General features: G+C 53.8%; 1 protein-coding gene across 1 annotated transcript; it reads left to right on the forward strand.

The window, feature by feature from the left end:
- SPIRE2 (spire type actin nucleation factor 2) lies at positions 1–26524 on the forward strand. The gene is made up of 15 exons (XM_068992287.1): positions 1–271; positions 7184–7224; positions 11240–11599; positions 14556–14636; positions 14737–14901; positions 15394–15480; positions 15592–15724; positions 15808–15977; positions 16653–16842; positions 17345–17466; positions 20109–20243; positions 20332–20399; positions 25026–25053; positions 25751–25866; positions 26075–26524. Exons 1-15 carry the CDS (start codon positions 1–3, stop codon positions 26295–26297), a joined length of 2190 nt encoding a protein of 729 aa, XP_068848388.1. The 3' UTR covers positions 26298–26524.
- The last annotated feature ends 313 nt before the right edge of the window (positions 26525–26837 follow it).

Genomic DNA, 26837 nt, shown 5'->3' on the forward strand with positions numbered 1-26837 from the left:
ATGGCCCGGGCCGGCAGCTCCAGCGGCGACGCGGCCGCGGGCGAGCGGGCCGGGGGCGCGGGGCGCTCCGAGCCGTGGGAGCTGTCCCTGGAGGAGGTGCTGAAGGCGTACGAGCAGCCCATCAACGAGGAGCAGGCGTGGGCCGTGTGCTTCCAGTGCTGCCGCGGGCTGCGGGGCGCGCCGGGCGGCCGGCGGCGCATCCGGGACACGGCGGACATCCTCCTGCGCAGAGACGGCTCGGTCAGCGCGCGGCGGGAGTCCGGCGCGGCGGGTGAGGCCGGGGACTGGGTCGCTGCGGGGCGGGGGGCGGCGCCCGCGGCGGGGAGGGGCTGCGACCCTCCCTCCCTCCCTCTGCCCGACCTGGCCTCGGACCCGGCGCCCCCTTTGCCGCGCCTTCTCTCTGCGGGACCCGCCGACCTCTCCCACTTCCGCGCCCCCTCTGCCGCACTGGGGGCCCTCCTCTGGCTTCTCTCTCTACCGGACTGGAAGGCCCTCCTCCCCCTCTCCCTTTTCTGGGTTGGGAGCCCCCCAACTCTCCGTTGGAGCTCGGACCTCTGCCCCTCGGCTCCCCCCCAACACACACACACACACCTGGAACCCATCTTACCATCAGGGCCAGTGCTGGCTGGAGAGGAGAGGAGCTTTGGCTCCTTGGCCGAGGACGTTCCTCGGGGAGACCAGACTCTGCCTCTCCTGCCCGCTCTCCCCACCCGGTCTGCTTCCTTCTGCTCTGGGAGTCGGTCCCACCCAGTGACTGGTGGTGTGGATCGTTGTTGGACTGGTATTTAGGCAAGAAAGGAAACGTTTTGCTTGGGCTCTTTTTTGTGGGTCTGCCGATTTAATAGAGAAAGGAAAATGTAAGATTTGGGGAACAGCTTGCTTAGTGTTCAACTCTTAACCATGAGCAATATTCAACAATGAAGCCCTTGAAAGATATTTGAAATCTTTGGAGAATGATGAATTTAAGTGATTTTTAGCCTCTTTAAGAAAAAAGTTTTCTTCCCTGGAGAACCAGGGTGCTGGTGCCGAGCATACTACCCCTAAAAGGGATATACCTGGGGAAGTGCACCAACCGGCTGTGTGTGCTGGAGAGGTGGGTTTGCAGAAATCCATGCGATGGGCCAGGCCGAAGCTAGCCAGTAGGACAGTTCCTTTGATAACCAGGCAATCTGCTGAATGCTTGCCACTCCTCGACCCTCAGTATTCTTCCACAAGCTCCCATCTCATCTGTGTGCCCTGTTCCCACCTCCCTAACACAGCAGTTGGGTGATATTTGAGCTATTTGCACAAAAAGCTCTAATATATTTGTCTAGATGAAATAATAAGAACTGGACTCAAATGGTACTGTTTCCATTCTGCGCGCAGGTAATCTGAGGCTCAGGCTTACCTGTCACACAGGAAGGGTTAGGATCTGGATTCAGCACAGATGCTCTCAGTGCCTGTGGACACCGTCCTCACAGGTGGGCTCAGAACATGGGACAGGGTGGCCTCGTCTCACCTGTGGGCCCTGGAGTCTGTATGTTCACAAAGAGCTTTTCTCTCCCAACTGTATTTCCTCCTTGAAATACCTTCCCTGTGCCCCTGCTCATCCCTGGAGACAAACAACCCAGGGACTGGCTTCTGCCACCGCAGAACAGGGCTGTAAGGGCCTGCCTGGTCTGACCCTCTGATTTAAAAGGTGGGGAACTGAGGCGGAGAGTAGTAAGTGGTCTGCTGCCAGTCCTGGCAGGTGGCTAGAACTGAGGGCTTCTCTTTGTAGAGGAGTCAGTATTGTCCACATGGAACCACAATGGCCATCCTCTGGGGTGGTGGTCTTCTGGACCTGTCCACCTCTCCTGCCCACCTCCTCTTTAGCCCCTTCTTCCTGGTCCCTGCAGACCCAGAAGCACTGACCTGTACTGGCCTGTAACACAGGAGCCCAATTTCATTTTCCATTAGATACAATCTTTAGTTTCTGTCCATAAGCATGTCTTGTAAAGGTGGATGAGGTTTGTGACTTGCTGCCTCTATAAAGACTGAGAAATAGACTACCCTGAACTTCCTCTTCTGTCCTTGTCGAGCTTTCGTCAATCAGCTGAAACTTTAGGCTGACTGTCTCCTGTAGGTAGCTAATACAGCATTTCTCTGGGACTTGGGTGCTTCTTTCAGTGGATTCACTGCAAGAAGTATGCTGTAATAGCCATCAAGAAAAAGGTCACATGGGCCCTCAGTTCCCAGCCCCCCTCATGAAGTTCTGGTAAAGCTAGGCATTAAGTCATTGTTTAAGATGATGGTAAAGAAAGCAACAACCAGGTACTTCCCCAATGGTCCAGTGGTTGAGACTCCAGGATTTCACTGCAGGGGGCACAGGTTTGATCCAAAAGAAAAAAAAAGAAAAAATTCAACAACCAAACTAAACTTTACCTGGGGAGGATGAACAATATTATCTTAGGATATGAGCAGGAATACTTCCCACTTTCTGCTACTTGGGAAAAGCTGACTTGAGTAAACTTCTTAATCTCAACCTCTTCATAACTGCTTGGAAGCCCCCCTTCTTCAAGTGGGGAAAATGAAGAAACATGTTAAGTGAGGTTATTTTTAGGAGGCTATTATTAAAACTTCCTGATAGGCAAAAGTTTTGGTTTTTGTTTAATTAAGGCAAGAAACTCCATCAGGCAGCACAGGTGCTGACCGTTCCCTGAGACAAAGCTCACCCCTTCCATGCAGTGTAGTCGTGGTCAGTGACCCTGGGACAGTTTCAGTGGCATTTGTCCACCTGATGCCTCCAGGACAGGCCCCGCAGGACACTGGCTGCTCCCAAAGTGACACTTGGCTGCCTCCTTGCTTGAGACCTGCCCGCCCAGCTGACATCTGCAGGGGAAACAGACATACTTTTCTCTTCGCACAGGCTCTCCGCCTTGAAAGCCCCAGGCAGGCGGAGGGTGGATGCGGGGCTGTCACAGGGCTGTGCCTCCTTTCACCTCCAACCTTCTCTGTTCTTACATGAATCCACACACTGCCTTACTTTTCCATGTTTGGTGTGTTTTTTGTCAGTTTCGATGCTAAAATTTTTCACAGGACCCATTCTGCATGCCTGGGTGCCTCACGTGGCCCGTCCACCAGCTCGCACCTGCATCTGCAGCCCTCCCTCCTTTTCTGCCTGTAGTTCTGCGGCCCCTCTGCCACCCCCAAGACACCGGCACCTGTCCCCTTGCTGCCCACCGCTACCTGGAGGCAAGACTTTTCCAGTTTACCTCCTTGGCAGCCCTGTGTCATGACCTCCGTTCTTCACCTCTTTACCTCCAGCCCAGAAACTGGAGTTAGGGTGAAGTTTAGGGGCCCCCTTTCCTCCCCCATAAACTGGGGTGAGAGTGGCACATGCCCGGGGACAGGGGAAGACTAATGAGGGAATGTTAGTGTGAAGCCGGTGTCCACCCTGGGCCCAAGGACCTGTGCACACAGCAGACACATGGACACACACACAGGCACACAGACACGTGGGCACATGGACACGCAGTGCCGCCGCCGCCACGGCTGCTGCATTTCTGTGCTGCCGGCACTGTGTGTGTAAGTGGGGCTGCCCCTTCCCATGGGAGGCACCTTTTCATGTTTCTCCTGGCTCAGGGTGTCCCCTCCCAGAAGCTGAAGTGGGACCCCCAGTGTTCTGGGCAGCCCTGCGTGTCCTGTGGGCTCTAGGCCCTCATGCTGGACTTGCTAGGCCTCCGGCAGGTGGCCTCCTAAGTGACCAGGGTTGCCTGTATCTTTTAAACGGCCTTCCTCACAGAGGGGTGTGCAGTGATATGAGGAGAGCTTGGGATGGCTGCAGGCTGGGATGCTTCCCCTGGAAGACAGCACACATCCTGAAACAGAGCAGCCAGAGCTTTCCCATGTGGCTCTTGTCTCCTACTTCTTGGCCCTCTCCAAAGCTGCTGGTGCCACCCACCCTGGCTGTCCCCCAGCTGCCCCCGCCAGGCCCTTTGCTCCTCTGAGGGTCACCCAGGAAGACATGGTGTGGGGCTGCAGTGGCTCCACCTTGTCATTGAGGGAGATGGGGGCTTGCTCTGCAGCCTGCAGCCCACTGTCTCATTCAGGCCTCTGACGGGGAGGCAGAGCTATGCGCCCATCATACAGACACGGAAACTGAGGTTCAGGAAGGCCGAGCAGCCATGCAGTTACCTGCGGGGAGACATGGGGGCAGGGCTGGGGTGTGGGCTTGGCTGGCTTGCGCCCACCCCCTGCCTGACCTTGGGAAGTTACTTAGGCCTCTGGGTGCTTCAGTTTCAGTCTCTGTGGAATGGGGCTTTGCTAGCAGCTGCCCCAGAGGTCATGTGGGTATCTGTGGAGCCTTGGGACATGCTGGCCCCGGGGAGGTGCTGCTCACATGCCCCATGTGCACCTCACCCAAGCATCGAGGAGGATGTGCTGAGCCCAGGGCACCTGTGCACATCACTGCCTCAGCTCCACCAGGAATCCAGTGGAAGCCTCCCCCAGGAATTCAGTGAGTGCCAAGTTCGTGGGTATCCACTCGAGTGTTTTCCCCGAGGATTGGAAAATGCAAACAAGCGGAGTGTTTTAAAAAATCAGGACTACCGAGGGAGCAAGCTACACAAACTTACTGCTTAATACAAATTTACCCTTGTAAAGCCATGATAATCCCTTTGCCTTAAGGTCATCTGAGTAACAACTGAACCTCCGTCTGGACCCCAAGACAGAGTTCTGTCTTCTGTCTTGGGTCCCTGGGGCTTGACTCGCTTCCTGGGCCTTGCTGCTGGGTAGGAAACCACACCCATGGTGATGTGTGAGTTTATGGCAGAAACGACCTGGAGGAGGAAGGACACACCGCAAACACAGGGCGCCTTTGACCCCTGTGCTGAACAAACAGCTTCCGGGTTCGGAGCACTTGTCTCCTCTTGGCTTCAGGCGGCATCTTGCTTTCACCAGCTCCTCTCTCGAGTGAAGAAGTGAGGAGTGGAGAGGAGAGTCCAAGGCTCCTTCCGGTGCTGACCCCAAGCCCAGAGGACATCATCAGCGGACGATCACCGGCCCCCGGCATCCTAGCAGGACACTGCATCCCCGTCCCCCTGTTCCCTGCGGTCAGGGAGGCAGGACGCCAGGGTCCTTACTCACCACAATGCTCCTCAGCCCCAGCCCTGCAGAAGGGGGAGAGGCTGCTGGCACCCATCCCACCACCCCCTGCTGGCCCCAGGGAGGCACTGCCCCCAGGATTCCAGACTGCAGAGTCCTCACAGAGTTCTCTCCCACAAACGAAACCTGTTTCCTGTACTATGACAGGGTCATCTCAAAGAAAACGCCCTCACTTCTTGACTTCTTGTCTTTTGTTGTTTCCCGGAAGAAACTGAAACAACTTTCCACCCCAGCACATATTGGGGAGGGTGGTGAGGATGCCAGGGAAACCAGGTGGCTGCGTCTAGCTCCCATCTCATCGTGCATCAGTAGAGCCTTGCGTCTACCTCCGTCTCTCTGCTCCTCCCCAGGGAGAAGTTGGTTTGTAAATAAGTATGAGCTAGTGTGCAGGATGCCAGGTGAGCAGCTTGTTATGTCAAGCTTCTATCAAAGTTATGTCAACTCCAGGTGTTCTGGGGGCTCTGGAGGGTGCAGCCGGAGTCTGGCTGTGCCTGGTGGGGCTCCCAGCACCACCATTCTTTAGCTGTGTGATCTTGGTAAACCCTCTCTGTCTCTAAGCTCCAGCTTCCTCATCTGCGCAGAGGGAAGCGTGGCCCTGAACTTTGCAGCAAAGCACTGGGCACGGGACCACTGCGGGGCTCCTTGCTCTGTACAGCCCAAAGGTTCCCCAAGCCTGTGCGACTTTAAATACAGCTGGGTTGGTGAAAACTCACCTCCACACCGTGCTGGGTTTATAAAGAGTTCTGAAGAGTTGGCTGCCCCCTGCCCTTTATAGCAAGGTAACTCGGGGCCCCGGCCCCTCTATTTCTCCCACTTTCCACGATCTCTGTCCTTCACAGCTACAGACTTTTTACTGAACCTTCAATTCAGGCCAAGGTATATGCCCAGGTACTCACTGTTCCATCAACGCCACCCATGTTGGGAGTGCAGTGTTTTAATGGGAAAGTGTTTTCATGGCTCAGCCCTACACAAACTCCCTTTATCCCTGGCAATCTTCCTGTCTCTTGATGGCATTTGGAAAATATTTGCAGAGTTAGCAGGTTCACTCAGCGGAGAATGTCATGGTTTGTGTTTTTATCCACCTCAATTAAGGCAGCTGAAATTCATACCCTCCCACAGCTCTGTGTGCTTTATTCAAGCAAGGCTATGGAAGGAGGTGGGTTTCCTGTCTTTCCAGCCTGGCCTCTTGGAAGGCTGGAGGGTGGCTCAGGCAGTGACTGGAGCACAGATTCTGGCGTCCCCCAGCCTGGCCGCAGCCAGCACCACCACTTACTAGCTGTGATACCTTGGGGCACATAAGCTCATCCCCTAGAGCCTCTGTTTCCTTATCTGTGAAGTGGGTACCAGGACCATCGACCTCCCAGGCTATACACTGGCTTTGCAAGTGCTTGTAAACATGCCAGCTCAGTGCCATGTTTAATAATAAAATACCCACAGCCAAATTCAGCACATGGGCACCCTGTATGAATGGCTGAGGTGCTGACAGTCTGGGGAGAAATCCCCAGTGCCAGAGGTGCAGCCAGATGGCAACTCACCCGCATGGCTGCTGGGAACCCTGGAGCAGAGCCTGCCTTCCCCACCATACCCGGCTTTCTCATCCGACTGGTTTGGGAGTGCATGGCTCCCCACTGCACCCGGGTTTCCCATCTGACTGAGCTTGGGGTATGCCGCTTCCCACCGCGAGGCCTTTCCTTGGACCTGGCTGACCTGAGCTGCCCCCTTGACCCTTCCTCTCCCCTTTCACTCTTGCCCCCTGCCTGCTTCCCCAGGGGGCGGGATGGGCTTCAAGGCCCTGTAGGCTGCTCCTGTCTGAGTGGTCCCTTCGGGGTGTGACCGCTGTGCAGGGTGGGACCATCTGCCCCAGGGCAGGGCCACAGGGCTTGCCTGGCGTCCGGCACAGAGCTGGGTCTTATCAGTGTCCATCCACTGACTGATGGCTCGGTGCCCTGGTTTCTGGTGGAGATCTTGAGAGGTGCGCTGTGTGTTCCTGGGGGTAGGTGGGGGGCTGGCCCAGGGGATGCTGAAGCTTGTCTTGACTGCTGCTTCTCTTCTCTTGCAGAGCCCACAACAATGGTGTCACCGGCCAGCTCAGAAGCCCAGGTACTTTAAAAACAAAATTTAAATTTACTTGATCCGAAGTAACAGTTAGGTGTGTTGTATGCTGTAAATTAGCAGCACATACAGTTGTGCTTCTAGAAGGACCGGGAGATAGTGAAGCCTGGCATGCTGTAGTCCGTGGGGTCACAAGGAGCTGGACATGACTGAGCAACTGGACAACAACAGTTGTACAGTTGTTCCTATGAGGCAGGATGTGGATAAGTGCTCAGTGGCTTGGTGGAAAGGCTTGTGGGGAGACGATGCCTGAAAATAGGCATCGTGTACAGGCAGGGAAGCCCATGCACACGGGCTGGGGTGGGGCGGACTCCAGGGGTCTGAAACGTGGGGTCTCCCCTGTGACCTCTGGGCTCCTGGAGGTGCCTCCCACTGATCAGAGGGCAGAAGGGGCAAAGGAGATGTGGTCTCCCTGGTCAGAGCGTTGGGCAGGCGTGTGGCTGGGGAACAAACAGGAAAAGCAGCCCATCCCCTGTGTCCCTGAGCTCCAGTGCCTCATCCCTAGGACCTTTATCTGTGTCTCCTGTCCCATCCACCTGGCCCCAGGTGCTTTGTCCTGAATTTGATGTTTATTCCACTGCTTTATAAAAAATGGTTTTGTGTAAACACGTATTCATATGTTAAACACAGTGTTATAGAAAGGGGGTGGGCACAGCCAGTTGGTCTGCTGTGAAAGTGAAAGTCACTCAGTCATGGCCAGTTCTTTGCGACCCCATGGACTGTAGTCCGCCAGACTCCTCTGTCCATGGGATTTCCCAGGCAAGAATACTGGAGTGGGTTGCCATGCCCCTCTCCAGGGGATATTCCTGACCCAGGGATCGAACCCTGTCTCCTGCATTGCAGGCAGATTCTTTACTGTCTGAGCCACAAGGGAAACCCATTGGTCTGTCATGGAGGATTTTTACCTACAATAATAAAACCATCGCAAAGTTTTCTGACTTTTTCTAGTCACCACATGCTGGCAATTCTTAATTGTGTCAGTGACAAAGTACATCCTCTGGCCGGGCGGATGCCCTGCTGTTTATACAACACGAGTTCCCAGGGGTTGCTCTGAGCTCACGCTACACAGCGTCCTGGAACCTGAGTAAGAAAAGCCTAGCCCTGTTTTCAGGACGCGTCCATCTCACTGCTGTGTGCGGCTCCTGCTGCCAGGCTGCCCTGCCCCACAGCCCCAAGTGAACTTGTGTTCCCCACCCCTGTTCCACTTGTGTTCCCTACTGTCATCAGTCTTGAAAACACAAAGAACTTTGTATATAGGCTCGGGAATCGACGTGGGGGCCCCAGGAAGTCGGTCAGGGCAGCCTCCTGGCCTGGGTGCTGAGATTCTCACTCCGGCCCTTCAGTGCCTTGAGCTGGTCTCGGGGCCTCAGCTGCTTGGTGCCCACACTGCCAGGAGCAGGGGGGCTCGGGGTTCTGCCTAGACTTTTCCCTGGGGGGAAGCCAGTGGTCTCTCCAGTGTCTGGGTCTGGGGCGGCTCTCTAGAGGCTTGCAGTGGAGTTAACCCTTTCACTGATGTGAGGCCAGCACAGGCCAGAGACCAGAACCAGGGGAGGCAGGCCCAACAGGGGTGCTCTGTGCTGCACTGGAGCCAGGAAGCTTTGGTGTTAGGCCTGCTGCCTGCCCGGCCCGAGGGGTAGAGTGGTCTCCTCCAGAGAGAGAGGGTCACCCTGGGGTCAGCGGGGTCTGTGGGGCAAAGCTGGGGTGAGGTGGAGTTTACTCTGCTTTTTTTGTAAAAGTGATTTTATTTGTTTATTTTTGGCTGTGCTGGGTCTTTATTGATGCATGGGCTTTTCTCTGGTTGTAGAGAATGGGAGCTACACTTTGTTGTGGTTCATGGGCGTCTCATTGCGGTGACTTCCCTTGTTGTGGCGCCTGGGCTCGAAAGCACAGGCTCATTAGCTGTGCCACTTGGGCTTAGCTGCTCTGCAGCACATGGGATCTGCCCAGACCAGGGATCGAACCTGCCACATCTCCTGCATTGGCAGCGGAGTCTTCCCTCCTGAGCCACCAGGGAAGCTCATCTCTGTCTTCTTCCTGCACCTCCCTCTGGGCCAAGAAAGGACCGATGGGAACTTGTGTGAAGTGAGGTCCTTGCCCGCCCAGCAGTCCCAAGGGGCTGCCCCAGGGACTCCACTGGCCAGAGCAGGCCCTTTGACTCCTGATTCTGGGGTGTGACCTGTAGCCCAACTGGTCCTCGCCTCCTGAGGCAGAGATAAGGTGCCTCCAGGCTGGGAGCGTTATTGACTTTCACTGGAACTTCGCTCCCACAGGGCCTCACCCTCCCCAGGCATCCCCGAGCCAGGCAGACCCCCCCTAAGCCCCTCCAGACTCAGGGCATCTTGGGAGGTGCTTCTGTGGACAGAGAAGGCCTGTTCTTGTGCCCTGCCCTCTGCCCAGCGCTGACTGTCACACTTTCCTTCAGCTCTGCTCTGACCCCTTCCCTTGGGGTCTGGGGGTGACATCACAGGAAACAGAGGAGAGACCAGAAAGGCCCAGAGGCCAGGTGGCCTGCACATGCCTAGCGAGGGTGTGGCTCCGTCCAGGGGCACGAGGTCCGGGCACAGGCTCCAGGCTGACCACCCCCCCCAGGCCAGCACGGCCCCCCTACCTGAGGCAGGCAGGTGACCAATGTTTTCCCCACCTGTGAGGGTCTTGAGACTAGTGGCAAAGAGCTGTGGTCATTTTGGTGTGTGTATATCTCTTGTACTGAGTCGTGAAAGGAAACCATTAATGCCCTTTCAAACACAAACACTCGGTGCTGTCAGCACTGGAAGCAGCTTCCTCATTCTTCTTGCTGTGCGCCACTGCCTGGCATCGAACCGCTTCCCCGGCGCCTCTCTCGAGCAGACCCAAGGCTGTGGGGCACAGACAGTACACAACCTGGATCTGAAATGCTAATGGTGGTCCCTGAAAGCTCAGTTCCCTAGGGGCTAAGTAACACCAAAAGCAGAGTTAAGAGGAGTGCAGGACTCGTCTCTAATGTGCTAATCCGCTTTTTAAAACCTTGTTGTGGAGAAAGAATTTTGAGCTTATGCAAAGCCAGCAGAATAGCATAGTGGCCCCACACGAGGCTCCACCAGCAAAGGACTCACCTATTCCCTGCAGCGCCCCCTCACTACCTGCCTGCTGGTGACCCCACCCCCTCTCCCTATAATAGGTACAATTATTTTTTAGGTTTTTCTCTTTCAGGTTAAATTCACATACATTGAAATTTACATGCAGCTGAAAATACTTGAGGGGTCTCACTTTTTGTGAGATCCAGTGTCAAGCTTTATATGTGTCATTAAGCAATTACTCCAGCAGCGTTTATTGAATAAGCTAGCCTTTCTCCTCTGATCTAAAACATACTGTCATTGCACGTGAACTAATGCTTCCTTAGGTTGCCTCTCTGTCTTTTTCTAAACACTTTTGTTGGGGGTAAACTGTACATGTGGCAAGCTCTGACTGGTGTGTAAGCAACACCACACACATCTTTCCCAACATGCTTCCCCCCACCCCCCGACCCCCGGGAGCCAGGGGCCTGCCCTCTGTGGCTGTACACTGCTTCTGTGTTGTCTGGAGCTCCAGAGTCCTGGCTCTGGGCGGTGCTGGGGGTTCAGGGCTGTGCACGGCTGACTAGTTAGTATCCCTCGGATCACCACCCCACCGACCTGGGGTGGATTTGACCTTTGTGGATTCCCGCACAGGGATTTCCAGTTTTCCTCTCTTGGCGAACCCCCCCGCGCGCCCCCTCCCCCGCCCCCCGCGCCCAGAGGAGCTGCAGTCTAGCGGTAAAGCGTGTCTTAATTATAAGAACCTGCCACGCAGTTTTCCGCGGTGGCTGTGCTGCTGGGGAGCACTGTTTCCCGGGTGGGGGCGGTGGTGCACCCCTCAGAGGACAGCTGCTATCCCATTTCACCAGTAGAACCCACCCGATGGTGACCTCCTGCGGCGGCTAGAACGCCCCCACCCCGCCCTGTGTGCCCAACCTACCCTGGCCTAACAGCAGGGCCCTGTCCCGCAGGTGGTGCAGTCGCTGGGCTTCGCAATCTACCGCGCGCTGGACTGGGGGCTGGCTGAGCACGAGGAGCGCGAGCTCAGCCCGCAGCTGGAGCGGCTCATCGACCTCATGGCCAACAGCGACTGCGATGACGACGGTGGTGGCGGGACGGCCGACGAAGGATACGGGGGTCCCGAGGAAGAAGAGGAGGCAGAGGGCGGCCCTCGCACCGTGCGCACCTTCGCGCAGGCTATGCGCCTGTGTGCCGCGCGCCTGACCGAGCCCCGGGGCGCACAGACCCACTACCAGGCCGTGTGCCGCGCGCTCTTCGTGGAGACGCTGGAACTGCGCGCCTTCCTCGCCAGGGTCCGGGAAGCCAAGGAGGTGAGGCAAGCGAGTGGCCCAGGCCGGAGGGCCAAGGATTTGCTTGGAGTGGAGGGTAGTGGGTGGGGCCAGCCGAGCGAGGGGTGGGGTCCCAGAGGCGCCTCCACACGCAGAGGTGGGGCAGGTGGGCAGGGCCCAGCCCTCTCCCTGCCTAGTTTCTTCTGTCCCTCCGTCTGTCCACAGTGGGTGTCCACTCTGTGGCAGACAGTCCTGAACACTTTGTAGGTTTTAGCTTAATCCTCAGTGTCCTGCTTACCTGGCTTTGCACAGAGACCAGAGGCTCAGAAATTCACAAACTGGTGCCTTTACCCATGACCTCACTCGTGTGTCTCTAAGTCAGTCCTTAGCTTCCCTGGTCCTCATGTTTACATCTGCAAAAGGGACTGTGTCTCCAGGTCTCCTGCCCCAGAGCTGGTTCCTTCTGAAAACAGGGAGCAGAGGAGCCAACAGGTTGGAGCTTTGGGGAGGTGGGCAGTTCAGTGAGGGGTCACTCGTCCTGGTGTTTATCCCTGGATGACAGTCCCACATTCCTCTCCACCCCCCACCCCCACCACCCCCCACCCGCACCGTGGTTTTCACCCATTTCCCAGTTGAGCAGCTGTAGGCGCTAAGAGGTCGTGTTCTCACCCCAGGTCACAGCTAGTACGGAGCAGAAGGGCTTGACCGGCTCCCGGCTGGCATTCTCCCCACAGCTGTTCTGCCGCTTCATGGTCTCAAAGTCAGGAGGTGACAGTCTTTGCTCAACTCTCACAGCCTCTCCCTTGGAGAGAACTGAGGCGTTTCGTTGAAATGGGGGTCACAGCCCACAGGGACCCCTGCCTTCCACCAGCATTTCACAGATGAGGAGGAAAATGGAGACTTTGGAGAGGTCAGGAGGTACTTTTGGAATTAACCGGTGCTGGTCCCTGATGTTACCCTGACCCTTCGTTGGCGAGTGTCTCCTTCCTGCCCAGCTTCCCCAGGCCTGGGCCTGAGCACTCTAAGGGTTGTTCTCACCAGGGGCCTGGCATCTAGCGCAGGACAGCTCAGATGCTGCTCTGGTCACTTGGCCTCGTCTGCAGCCCACTTGTAGCCCAAAGTGTGTGTGTGTGGTCCCTCTGCCCACCCGCTGCCCCCCAGCCCCATCCTTTGTCTTCCCTCCACTCCTGCGCAGCATCGCAGAGATATCCTGCCAGTGCTTTAATTGTGGCTGCCCCTAATGCTTGTCTGCTTTTCCGTTTGTTTTGATTGGACTCTAGAGGATGGGTGGGGACTATGTCTGAAACTCATGCCCCACTAGGGAGATGTCCATTCTGGTTTTCCTGAGACGCCCTTCAGAGCATTGTCTTCTTGGAGCCACTGCTCTTGCTATAGCAGCCTCTTCAGGTCCACTGCCGAGTGGATCCTCCCTGGAAGACAAGTTCCTCTTTTTCTTGAGGACCCTCCTGTTTCCTGACTCTTCAGGGTCACTGTGTGGTTCCTTTTTGGGGAAAGATTTCTTCCTCTTGGGAGGAACTCCACAGCCAGCTGTCTCTTCAAGGTCACCACTAACCGGCTCCTCCTTGGAAAGCATTTCTTTTCCTTGAGTTTGAGAAGGAGACAGATGGGTCTTCCATTCCGTTCTCCCAAAGAGCCTCTTGGGCTTGTTTTTCCTTCTTTGGGGTCTTTTGCTTGTCTCCTCGCACTCCAGTGTGGCACTAAGGATCCTAATGATTTTCAGTTGCCTGACTGTTGCTGAGGTCAGTTCCTTGGCCAGGCAATAAAAGCTCTTTCTTTAAGTATAAACAGCTCTAAACTTCAAGCAGTTGACCCAGGAGAAGTCAGGGGACTGGAGGAGGCAGTGAGAAGTGGGCTACTGGCAGTGTGTGACTGGGCTGGCATTGAGAGCAGAAACAGCCTGCTCAGGGGCAGTAGAGCTGCTCCAGAAAGGACAGGAGACCCGCCTTCATGCCCTTTGTCCACAGAGACGCAGGTCACACCCAGCTCTATTTTTAGAACCACACACCTTGTGCTTCTCAGAGACTTGGCTGAGTTTTTTAGAGCATCCCAGGGCAGTTTGGCAAGTGGCTTGGGAGGGAAGCCGGGGTGACTGGTTCTGTTTGACCTGGGGGATGGGGTGGCAGAGGCTGTGTGCTAAAGGCAGGTGCTCCTCCAGCATGGAGGGCCAGTGAGAGCAGAGCCCCTGCTGCTGTTAAGATCCAGGGCAATGAACTTAGCAGCCTCTTCACAAATTCTCATCAGAAAACAGCTCCCTGAGCATTCCCAACATCCTTTCTGGGCCCTCACCTTGCTGGTGGCGTTTCTCCCAGTTCGTGAAATACATCTCTATGACTTTGGGGTCTGCTGAGTGACTCGCCCTCTTGCCCATCTATCCACCCATCCAACTATCCACTTACTGACTCATTTATTTACTCAACCAATGCTTTAGACCTAGCATGTGTCACACAATGCTGGGAGCCAGATTTAAAACAACCCCAAAGCTGAAAACATGTTTCTGACCTCATGGAGCCAACCATTCAGAAAACAATCAAAGAAGCAGATGACTGTAGGCTCCAGATGGGATGACATGCACAGAAGAGGTCGTGCTGTTCCACGAGGGTGGGTGTGCCCTGTGAGCGGCAGTCTGGAGCCCTTCCCAGATGCGGGAGGGCCTCACGCCTGCATCATGGAGGATGGGGCCCCCGTGGAGGAGTGTGGGTCAATGTGAGGAGGCCATGGGTTCTGCTGCAGCCAGGGGTTGCTGCAAGGGTCATGCTTCCCCCGGCCCTTGCATGGGAGGAGCGGCCACCAATAGCCAGCAGGACATGAGTGTTTCCATGTGGTTCTAAGGCTGATGGCTTGGTTCCCTCAGATACCTTTCTGTGCCCCAAAGCCTTGTCCAAAATGCCCACGTGGTGCAGAAGCGTCCCCAGGGGGCAGACCAGCAGGGCGCACAGCCCCACTAATCCCGTTCTCCCATTTCTCCCGGACTTAACAGATGCTGCAGAGGCTCCGGGAGGATGAACCGCAGGCAGAGAAGCCCCTTGTGGAGCTGGACAGCCTGAGGCGCACAGACTGGGTAAGACACGTGTCCCCCACCCCCACCAGGGCACAGAGGGGGCACAGGCCTGGAGCCCCGCCCAGGGCTAAGGGCCATTTCCTTCTTCTCGTGGGCCTAGGCCCGACTCTGGGTCCAGCTCATGCGGGAGCTCCGCCATGGGGTGAAGCTGAAGAAGGTGCAGGAGCAGGAGTTCAACCCCCTGCCCACAGAGTTCCAGCTCACCCCCTTCGAGATGCTCATGCAGGACATCCGTGCCAGGAACTACAAACTGCGCAAGGTCATGGTGAGCCACTCAAGGTCATAGCGGGCCGGGTTAAAGAGGTCACATGTTCAGGCCCCTCTGCCTGCCGGAGCCCCTGCTTGGTGCGCTGGTCACTGAACCAGGGAGTCCAGTGGGAATGGGCAATGTGGCCTCGAGTCATATACCTCATGGTCCTTTCAGGGACATAGTGTGACACTGGCAGGGAGAAGGGGACCAGGGGCGGGAGCTGAGGCTGTGGGATTGTCCCACTTAAGTCTCACAGGGCCTCGTGGTGTGCTAGCGTTGCTCTGAGAATCTAAACGTGTGTTAATCTCACTCTTATGAAGACCCTGTGAGGTAAAGCCACTGACCCGCATTTCAACATACAGAATCTGAGATGCAGGGAAAGCTGGTGGTCAGGTCTTGAAGGCCACAGCCACACAGCCACTGAGGGGGAGGCTGGGTGAACCCCTGTCATGGTTGCGGCCCAAGCAGACGGCCCCTTAGCCTTGCTGCCCTCCTTCTCTCCCACAGGTTGACGGGGACATCCCTCCCAGAGTGAAGAAAGATGCCCATGAACTCATCCTGGACTTCATCCGCTCCCGGCCTCCACTGAAGCAGGTACCAGCCCCTCGGGGCATCCGGAAGCTTGGTTCTGGGACGCTGCCTGCCAGAGCACACAGGGCCTCCAGGGAGCTGGGCCCCCACCTGGTGCTGCTAAACCCCCTGCAGGTCTCAGAGAGAAGGCTTCGCCCCTTACCTCAGAAGCAGAGAACTCTGCACGAGAAGATCCTGGAGGAGATCAAGCAGGAACGCAGGCTACGCCCTGTGGAGAGCAGGCGCTGGGACGGCCGGGGCGAGCGGGGTGAGCACGGAACACCCCTCCCCTGCACCTCGTCTTCCCCCGCACTGTCCTGTCCATCCTGCCTCACCTCCTGCCTCCCCCAGGGTTCGGCTCTCTGCCCTGCATCCTCAACGCCTGCTCTGGGGACGTCAAGTCCACTTCCTGCATCAACCTGTCCGTCACGGATGTCGGGAGCAGCGCCCAGCGCCCGAGGCCCCGGGTCCTGCTCAAGGCCCCTACGTTGGCTGAGATGGAAGAGATGAACACTTCTGAGGTCAGAGCCCACAGGTTCCTGAAGAGAGACTGACATGAGGAGGAAGTGGGGCAGGGGAGGAGGGATGAGGAGGGGAGGGAGAAGTAGGGGAGAGAAGGAGGTTCTAGAGAACAGAACACAGCCAGGGTGCAGCATCCAGCTGTGGGCCCTCTGCTAGGGGTCCTGTCTGCACCCTGCTGTGGGGCTGGGTCTGCCCTGGGGACAAGCCTGGCGGGGCTCAGGCACCCTCTCCCATCTTGGTCACTCACAAGGGTGACTGAGACAGTGGCCTTGAGCCTCTGTTGCCTCAGCACATAAAAGGATGAAATGGAGAGCCACGTCCTCCTGGGCTGGGCAGCCGCACTTGGAGGTGCAAAGCCTACAGGTCCCAGCGTGACTCCCCACCCTGGCTGCATTGCCCTCTGACCCTGGCGACTGGGCTGGGGGCTGTCTCCACGTGACCCCACGTGACCCCAGGCCTGTCATCTCCAGGACTTTCCAGGGACCTCAGGGCAGGGGCTGGCTTCTGAAGCATGCATCTCCTCTGGCTGGGGTAGTGCACAGCAGTCAGCTTGTGCACCCCACGCCTTGGTCCAGAGACAGGCAGGAGGCACTGGGGCAGAGCGGTCTAGTGATGCTAGACTGGACTGTCCACAGGAGGGTGGACAGGGTGTTGCTGGGCTGATGTGTCCACAGGAGGAAGAGTCACCGTGCGGAGAGGGGACGCTGAAGCGAGATCGTTCTTTCTCTGAGCATGACCTGGCGCAGCTCCGGAGTGAGGTGACCTCTGGTCGGCAGCCGGCCCCTCAGCCCCCCGGAGGCCTGGAGTTGTCCCGGCCACGAGCGGGCAGCATGCAGTCCTGGAGGCCGAGCCCCCTGGAGCCGGGTACGTGGCCCCTCCCTCCTTGGACGCCTTCCTGCAGGTCCTGCTGCTCCAGATGGAGCTTGCACTGCCGGAGGGACATTTATCACTTCAAGCAGCCACACTCCACCTTTTAAAACTCTGTTAAAGTAGTAATCCATATCCAGTGTAAAACTTCAGAAAAATCCCCACAATTCTTTTACCTAGAGATGTTAACTTTGCCATACTGGTCTGTAGAAAGACAGCTGGACCAATGGATGGATTGACAGACTGTTCTAATCTTTTTCTTTGCTGTCAATGGGAAGGGGCCCAGAGAGCATGCACACCACTCTGGACTGGACTAGTCCCCTGGGGTTTGTCACAGCCCCGTCCCTTCCCGTCGGTCAGCCGGCCACTCTAGGTTAGCTGGTCCCACAGTGCTGAGGCCTGGGGTTGCCATCCCGCCCACTGCCTCTTCGTGCCTAGCACAGCCCTGTGGCCCAGAGCTACTGCGGGTTGTCCTGACAGCCCCTGTCTCTTCCACCAGGTTCCCTCCCTGTCAGTGTCCAGTCCCAGCCTGACCCCAGCTCCCTACCACGCAGTGACGTGAGCTCAGTCGAGGACAGGCATGGGGCCTCCGCGGCCCCGGATGCCAGTCACCTGTGGCTGGTGAGTGACAGAAGTGCTGTGGGGCAGGGTGGCCAGGGTCAGGGACAGCGAGAGGGGATGGGGAGTCCCCTTTCAGGCTCAGGAGTGGGGGGGGCCCTCTCAGTGGATGCCTGGGGAGGTTGGTCTTTGCTGCCGCCTCCTGGGCCTTCTGGGCACTGCAGCCAGGCCAGAGAAGGACCTTGCTAAGGGCACAGCCTAGTCCCATCTCTCAGGGTCAGGGCACATGAGAAGGCAGCATGCTGACACTGGATAGCACTTTCTCGGGTCTTAACTCTGGCTCCGGGCCCTTCCCTCTCTGTGCCACAGTTCCCTCTCCTGTGAATTCTGTCTGACCTGTAATCATGAACTAACAATTGCTGGCATCTTGAGGCTCCCACTTGGACCTGAGCCGAATGGAGTGCCTGCAGGGCCACAGGGCACCTTGCTGGCATGTGGAGGGGGATCCAGAGGGTGGCTGTCATTATTGCTTCTTTGAGGTTTTACTGAGAGGCTCAAGTGAGAACGGATGTTCAAAGGCTTTGAAAAGTCAAGGTCATGTCACTGTAATAATACTCCCCAACTGAAGGGCATGCTTTACCCTCTGAGCCCTGTATTAGGTATCTGACCACCTAGAAAATCACCTCTCACTTAGCAGCTGCAACAGCACACAGTTACCATCTCATCATTTCTCTGGGTCCAGAGCCCGGAAGTGGCCTCCATGGGGCTGCAGTGGCAGGGCTGTGTCTCACCTGGAGGCTTGACCTGGGCTGGAGGACCCTTCCTAGGAAACTCCTCCCCTGGCTCTGGGCGGGGCCCCAGCTCGTCCCAGGTGAAGCACCCTCAGGAGGTGGCTCCCCTGAGTGAGCCATCTGAGAAGCAGAAGGAAGCCAGTGTCTTTATGACACATTCTTGGGACTGACACTGTCAATTCCACCTTATTCATTCCATACAAGTCAGTCACTCAGTCCTACTTAGGGAACTACATCTTATTTATTTGGCTGTGTGGGGTCTTGGTTGCTGCCCTCGGGATCCTCCTTGCATCATGCGGAGCTCTTTCCTTGTGGCACATGGCATCTCTAGTTGGGCAGGCTCCAGAGCACAGTAGTGGGCCCAGTGGTCGTGATATGAGGGCTTCGTTGCCCTGTGGCTTGTCCCCTTTTTTTAAAGATGGATTCTTTATTAAAGATGTTATTATTTTTTATTTTATTTATTTTTGGCTATACTGGGTCTCTGTTGCTGCATGCCAGCTTTTTCTAGTTGCAGCGAGCAGAGGCCACTCTCTAGCTATGGTGTAAGGGCTTCTCACTGCAGTGGCTTCTTGTGCTGTAGAACACAAGCTCTAGTAATTGCAGAGGGTGGCTCATTAGCTGCAGCACACGGGCATAGTGGCTCTGTGGCATGTGGCATCTTCCTGGACCCAGGATCAAAGCTTTGTTCCCTGCATTGGCAGGTGGATTCTTAACCTCTGGGCTACCAGGGAAGTCCCAGGACCACCTCTTGAAGGGAAGGATGTCGAGCAATCAGGGGACATGTGTTTAATAGCAAGTCTCGTGAGTCTTTCTCCAGCTCAGGACTCGAGAGCTTTCCAAGAGGCTTGGCTATCAAACCCCTGAACTGCGATGACCTTGCCTCAACCCAATCTACTGAGCACCCAACTTGAGATCTCTTAGCAATGTGTACAGTGAGTGTAACATCTGTAAGGTTAGAGGGAAATTGTTCACATATAATCAGCACCACCAGGCTACAGGAAACACTAATCGGAAGCCCGGAGACCTGGACGCTTCAGGTGAGAGAAGAGAACGCAAGGTCCCAGATTCACCCAGTGCCAGACAGTAGCAGCTGACCAACAAGTGTAAATAGGAGAAAATCTGACCACAAACACCATCCACTTCCACATCCTCTGGTGCCTCCCATGCCACCTTGTCTTCGTAGCTAACATTTTGATTCTGGTGCCAGACACTGCATCTTCTTAGTGGAGCTGAAATAACCTACTTCATAGAAGAGGAAGTGACCCTTTGAGAAGTCAAATTCTGTGCTAAGAACACAGGATTGTTCCCCTGGGGCAGAACAGGGTATACTCACCATGACCGCCCAAAGGGCCAGGCGGTTATGATGAGGTGGACAGGAGCATCCAACTGACTAACAGACCCAGAGTGGCAGTGGATGGTTAGCACTGGGAAGGAGGAGGGAGTACGGTGGTTGGGGGTTCCTGGAGGCTGGGGGCAGAAGGGGGCGTGGTGGTGTTGGGGTTCCAGGAGGAGTGAGGTGGGGGGCAGGAGGGCACTCTGGTGGGGGTTCCAGGAGGGAGACAGTGGGCCTGGGGACTCTGGGTGACTTTGATTGTCCTGGGGTGTTTTCAGGTGAGCAACAAGTTTGGAGGCAGATGGTTCAGGTCTGGGTAGCATCATGAACAAAGGTGGGATGTGCTGAAGGGTTATGTGAGCAATGAGGTCATCGAGGGGCTGGCTGCCAGTTGAGTTGTTGGGCCCAGGTCAGGGAGCTGCCTGTAGGAGTGTCCCAGGAGCAGTACAGCCTCAAGGCATGGGCGTTTTGGGGAGCTTGCATGGACTGAGGCCGGGAAGATGCCAAGTCCTCAGGGAAGTGGGGAACTTGTGGAGACGTCCTGAGAGCCTGAGACCAATGCCTCAGGCCTTCTGCCCTAGGAGTTCAGCCACCCCGTGGAAAGCCTGGCTCTGACGGTGGAGGAGGTGATGGACGTGCGCCGTGTGCTGGTGAAGGCAGAGATGGAGAAGTTCCTGCAGAACAAGGAGCTCTTCAGCAGCCTGAAGAAGGGGAAGGTGAGGAGCTGGGTGGGGGTAGGTGTGGGCAGGGCTGGGCCTGGTGAGTTTGGGACAACACTGGGCTCCAACCAGGCTCTCCTCACAGATTTGCTGCTGCTGCCGAGCCAAGTTCCCGCTGTTGTCATGGCCACCCTCCTGTCTCTTTTGCAAGAGGTGAGCCTTCTGTACGCACCTTGGCTGTGAATTCACAGGGGAAGGAGGTAGGAAGCCTCTCGCTTTCTGTCCAGTAGGGCTTCCTGTGGTTCGGGGCATGTTCCATCAGGCACGGTGACCAGTGCAACCAAGGAACAAAATTTTCAATTTAACAACTGAGGGACCCCCACTTTCATCCAAGATTGGGTAATGGGAAGCAGAACAGGCATTTTCCACAGGAAACGGCCAAAAAAAAAAAAAAAAGATGCAAAAACTTGAAACATTAGTTCTCAAGAACCAATCAGGTATGAAGCAAGTACCAGAAAGCAGACAGGGTAAGCTCTGTCCTACGACTGCCTCAGCTCTGGACTCGGGCCTGTTCAGCTGAGAACAGGGGTACCCGGGCAGCTAGAGTTCACAGTACAGATCTCCACAGGGGAGAGGATTCTCCAGGAAGCAGGTCTCAGAGACCTTCACAAGGTCCTCCTTGCATATTCAGAGTTCTGGTCAGCACATACATAAAGGAAATTACTGAGGGTGTGGAAACCTGGCCCACTGCCTATTCTAGAAATAAAGTTTATTACAACACAGTCACACCCACTTGTTTATTATTCATTTAGTCACATCTAAAATGTTGACTATCTGAACTTTTAAAGGAAAAGTTTACTGACCCTGTCCTACAGATTTAAAGGAGCAGTACCAGGAATAGTGTCTGTTCCCACCAACCAAGGTGGCAAGTTGTGACTCATGGGCTGCTGAGTGAATCACAGAAAGGTCTTGCCTCACTACCAGGAATAAGCACCCCCACAACTGAGCGACTTCACTTTCACTTTTCACTTTCATGCACTGGAGAAGGAAATGGCAACCCACTCCAGTGTTCTTGCCTGGAGAATCCCAGGGACGGGGGAGCCTGGTGGGCTGCCGTCTATGAGGTCACACAGAGTCGGACACGACTGAAGCGACTTAGCAGCAGCAGCAGACTGAGTGCTGCTCCAGAACTAACAAATCAAAGTCAGACCAGAAAAGACCAAACTATTCCCAAGGATCTTAACTGCTTCCTAGAACAAAACTCAAGTCTATGTGTCTACGTATATTCGCTCAGTTGTGTCCAACTCTTTGTGACCCTGTGTACTATACATGGAATTCTCTAGGCCATAATACTGGAGTGGGTAGCCTTTCCCTTCTCCAGGGGATCTTCCCAATCCAGGGTTCAAACCCAGGTCTCCCCGCATTGCAGGCAGATTCTTTACCAGCTGAGCCACAAGGGATGCCCAAGAATACTGGAGTGGGTAGCCTATCCCTTCTCCAGCAGATCTTCCCGACCCAGGAATTGAACCTGGATCTCCTGCATTGCAGGTGGATTCTCTACCAACTGAGCTATCAGGGAAGCCCATAAAACTCAAGAATAGGAGTAAAAAAGTAGCCAGCATCAAGCCAGATAAAACGCCTGTCATCCAGTTGCAGATTATCAGGCATGTCAAGAAGCAGGAAAACATGACCCATGGTGAGAAAAACCAATCAAATCATGGAGAACTGACTCAGATTATAGGATTAGCAGATAAGGACATTAACAATTTTGAACTGCATTTTATGCCTTGAAAAGTTAAAGACATGGAAGACATAAAGAAGTGACAAACGTCTAGACCTGAAATGTCTGAGATGAAAAAAATTACACTGGATGATATATAGCAGATTAGACATTTAGAGTAATGTGCAGAAGAAAAGGTTAGTTAACTTGAAGACACAGCAGTAGAAACTATCTGAAATAAAACAGACAGAAAAAAAAGAATTAAAAATGAAAATGGCATTGGCAAGCTGTGGGGTAACATTAAGAAGCCTAATACAGCTGTAAAGAAAGTCCCTAAAGATGTGGGGGCAGAAAAAGTATTTGAATAAATAATGGCTAAAAAGGTTTTCCAAATTTGATGAAAAGTGTAAACCCACAAGAAACTCAGTGAACCCCAAGCACAAGAAACATGAATAAAATCACACCAAAACTCAACAATCAAATTGATCAGTGATAAAACCAATGATAAAGAAAAATTCCTTTAAAGAAAGACAGAAATTCCTAACTTCAGTCAGCAAATAAAAGACATGTTGTGTATAGAGAAAGATAAAGATGACTGCAGATTTCTCATCGAAACACTACAAGCAGGATGTCAGTGGAATAACATCTTTAAAGTACTGAAAGAAGAAAAAAGTGGTCAATCTAGAATTCTGTACAAGAATATTTGTGTCAAAAACAAAGGCAAAAGTAAAGACACTTCGAGAAATACGAAAGCCACCAGCAGACCCATACTGGGACAAATGGTAAACGAGGCCTGCTGCATAAAGTTAAAATGATGCCAGATGGAGATGTGAATGTACACAAAGGAATAAGAGCACTAGGAACAGTAGCTACTAAGATGTAAGTCTCCTAACATAAAAGATTCTCTTCCTATGCCTCCTTGAAAGGTAAACCGGTGCTTCCCTGATGACTTACTGGTAAGGGATCTGCCTGCCAACGCAGGAGACATGGGTTTGATCCCTGATCTGGGAGGATCCCACTTGCCACACAACGACCAAGCCCATGTGCCACAGCTATTGAGCCTGGACTCTAGAGCCTGGGAGCTGCAACTCCCGAAGCCCACGTACCCTCGAGCCTGGGCTCCACAAGAGCAGAAGCCGCTGCAACGAAAAGCCTGTGCACCGAAACTAGAGTGCGCCCTCACTCTCTGCACTGGAGAAAAGCCCAGGCAGCAGTGAAGACCTAGCACAGCCAAAAATAAACAGATGAGAAAAATACAAACGGTAAACCAATATGTAGCACCCAGCAAGGTGAAATTCAGTCTGCCATCCAAACAGAGTTTATTAGGAATGCAAAAAAGTAATAAAAAATGTATTTGGGAGCTTCTAACAGATGTATAAGTAAAAATATCCTAACAATATCATTAAGACTGAAGGTGAGGATCAGAAATATGCTGTTATAAGTTTTTTATACTGTACATTAGATGGTAAAATATGACTAGAAGGAAAACTGTGATAAGTTAAAGATGATCCTGTGAGCCCAAACACAACTGTTGAATTAGCCTTTAAGTCAAAAGGAATATACTGGATTGGCTGAAAAGTTCATTTGGGTTTTTCCAAATAAACTTTTTGGCCAACCCAATAAAATGGAATCATAAAAAAAATACTCAGTACAGAAAGCAGAAGAAGGAAAAAAGAACAAACACGACAGAAAGAAAACAAATCCCAAGATGACAGACTTAAACCCAACTGTATCAACAATTACATTAAACATAAATGGCTTAAACAAGCCAATTAAAAGACAGAGTTTCCCATATTGATTAAAGAAACCAAGACAATCTGTTGTCTATAAGTCGTGTATTTTTTTTTTGGCTGTGCCATGCAGCTTGTGGGATTTTAGTTCCCCTACGAGCGATCAAATGCACACCCTCTGCATTGGAAGTGTGGAGTCTTTTCCTCTGGGCCACCAGGGAATTCCTATGACCTGTAGTTTAAATAAAAGACACAAATTGATTGGAAGAAGGATGGAGAAAGATACCTCATGCCAATAGTAGTCTAAAGAAAGCCTGAGTTGGTATGTTAATACCATACAAAGTAGACTATGGAGCAAAGAATATTACCAGAGTTAAAGGAGTTCATTTCATGGTGATAAAGGAAGGAAATAATTCTGAACACTTTCTGTACCTATCAAGAGATTCAAGATACATGGAACAAAACGTTGACAGAATGGTAAGGAAAAATACCTAAATCCATGGTTATAATTAGAGAAATGAAAAACTAAGGGTATAGGAGATTTGAATGACACCATCACCAACTTAATCTACGTGATGTTTACAGAAACTAGTCCTTACAATGGGATGTACATTCTTGTCAAGTACACATGGAACATTAACCAACATGATTGTATTCTGGGTCATAAAACAGGTCTCAGAAATGTGGAAGGATTCATATCATACAGAGTATGTTCCCTGACCACAGTGAAATCAAATCAAATGAATACAGAGGTTTGTTGATGGCAGATTAAGTATGGGACATCCCTCTAAGAGTATATGGTCCCTTGTTTTAAAAAATGAATTTGGACAGTTTGCACTGATGTGGAGAAGAACCCTGGTGTATCTTGATAGGACAGTACACAGGATACCCCATGCCATGTATTTTGCTGTTATTTTAAATGTATGTTTTTATTCATTTATGCTTAGATCTGGAGCATGGAAAGTGTGCTAGTAGGGAGCATCTCCAGAATGGGCTATACAGGAGAGAACTCATGACTAAAATTCTCTCTAGTGTTTGAATTTTTACAACAAAAAGGCATGTACTTTTGAAATCACATATGGATGGGAAATAAACATTACTCACTGCTTAAAGCTGGGCATGTCACCTGACGGCCCTCTGGCTGTGGCAGTGCTCATGTCGGGGAAGTCAGGCACCCTCCACTGCAGATCCATGGTCCCCAGAAAGAGCCTGGAAGGAAGGAGTATTTTGGGTGTGGAGCTAAGTAAAAAGAAAAGCAAGATTTGGGAGTAAAATGAGACTAAAACACTGATGTGGCCAGGGGGCAAGCAGAAGGCGGCAACAGTCTGGCCTGGCCTGCGTGCTAGACCCCTTGAGCTGACCCTACTAACCCTCTTCTTTCCTCTCCAGAGCCGTCTGCAACTCCTGTAGCATAAAGGTGAGGACCACCTGGGGTCAGAGCGAGGCCCCGTGTCCTGAGCGTCCTGCAGCCTGGCTGGGTTGTCTGGGAATGAGGTGGGGGGTTGATAGAGGCTCTGCTATCTCGAGTCTGATGACTCCCCTCCCTAGTCACTTCTTTCATCTTCTCCTTCCAGGAAGAACCCACTCCTACACTGCCCAAGACTACAGTGGAAAGACCCTGTGGATGGTTCTTTTTAAAAAAAAAGAAAAAATTCTGTTTTAGTAGGCCAGTGCCAAGAAACCCTTCTCTAAAGTCTCCTTCCAACACCACAGTCTTGAAGTGTTTTTGGAAGGGCTCGTTTTAGATACAGCAGCCTGTAGTGTCTGTGTACACCTGAGGTGCAATTTGGGTGTCACTCCTTCACCTCTCCTTTATCCCAGAGATAGTCCTCTGTTTGAGAGGTTTTTACCACCATGATTTTCAAACCCTTGCCTTTTATGACCGCTCTCAATGTTAAGTGATGGTTACGTTCAGGCCACTGGGCTACACCTGGCATGTTAAAAAGGCACACTTTGCTCTACAAGGCAAGGGAACCATGCCTTCAAACGCCAGGTGTGAAGGGGCGTCCAGTGAGCATGTGGGAGCCAGTGACCTCAGGCAGGGTCCTCTGCTGGCCGGGCAGGTGGCCTTTTTCGGGGGAGCGAGGTGCCTGGAGTGTCTCTCTATATTGCAGATGAAGATGCCTTCTAAGAAGTTTTCTCACATCCCCGTCTACACACTGGGCTTTGAGAGTCCTCAGAGGATGTCAACTGCCAAAACCACGCCAACACAGAGAAGAGATGCCTTCCAGTGCGTGCTGCCCTTGGTGATGTTCCTGATGGGCTGGGAGCTGGGCAGGGGTTTCTCTGCTGGGGAAGGAGGGCAGAGTGGTCAGAGCCCGGAGTCCCAGTTCTTCCCGAGGAAGGGCTTTTGTGGGGTGGACTTTGCTCTGCCTGGCGTGGATGTGGGGGGTGCAGAGGCTGGGGCAGAGCCCCCTAACAGCCCTGTCCTGCCCCAGATCGCTGCAAGGGCTGCAGTGGCGGAATGTGGAGGAGGAGTTCCCACACATGTACACCCACGGCTGTGTCATGAAGGACGTTTGCAGCGACTGCACCGGCTTCGTAGCGGATGTGGTGCACTCCAGCCGCAGGAGCGTGGATGCCCTCAACACCACGCCGCGTCGTGCCCGCCAGACCCAGTCCCTGTATGTCCCGAACACCTGGACACTAGACCTCAAGTGATGACCTGTAGCCCCTGGGCTGCCTGGCAGATGCTTCTCAAGGTGCCCCCAGACGGCCATGCCTCCAGAGAGGAGCTGGGCTAGGCCTGGACCAGGACGAGTCTCCATCCTGGGACAAGAACCCCCGTCCTCCTGATGTGCATGTACATATATACATACGTTTATATAATATATACACACAGCCTATATATTTATATTCACATCCCTTGGCCCCCAGAGCTCACGCCAGGACCCTCCCTGGGGAGACTGTTCCTCTCAGGATTCCTTGGGCGGGGTGGGAGCAGGTCTTCTCACTGAGACAAGGAGGGGCAGGTGGGTGTAAGCAGCACACTCAGAGGTGCCGGGGTGGTGCTGGTCTGGGGGCCCTGGTGATGCTGGAGGTCCTGGTATGGGAAGGCACTCCGTAGATTGTACCCATGGCTACTCCTGGCCTAATAAAGGTGGTCTCACAGTCTCCGGTGTCGGGTGTGAACTGAGCTCTCTAGTTGCAGCAGTGGGCCTGTGCTCTGAGGGCAAAGGCTGGGCTCTGAGGGGCGGAGGC

This window comes from Capricornis sumatraensis, chromosome 20 (genome assembly GCF_032405125.1).
Source record: "Capricornis sumatraensis isolate serow.1 chromosome 20, serow.2, whole genome shotgun sequence".
Classification (NCBI taxonomy): domain Eukaryota; kingdom Metazoa; phylum Chordata; class Mammalia; order Artiodactyla; family Bovidae; genus Capricornis; species Capricornis sumatraensis.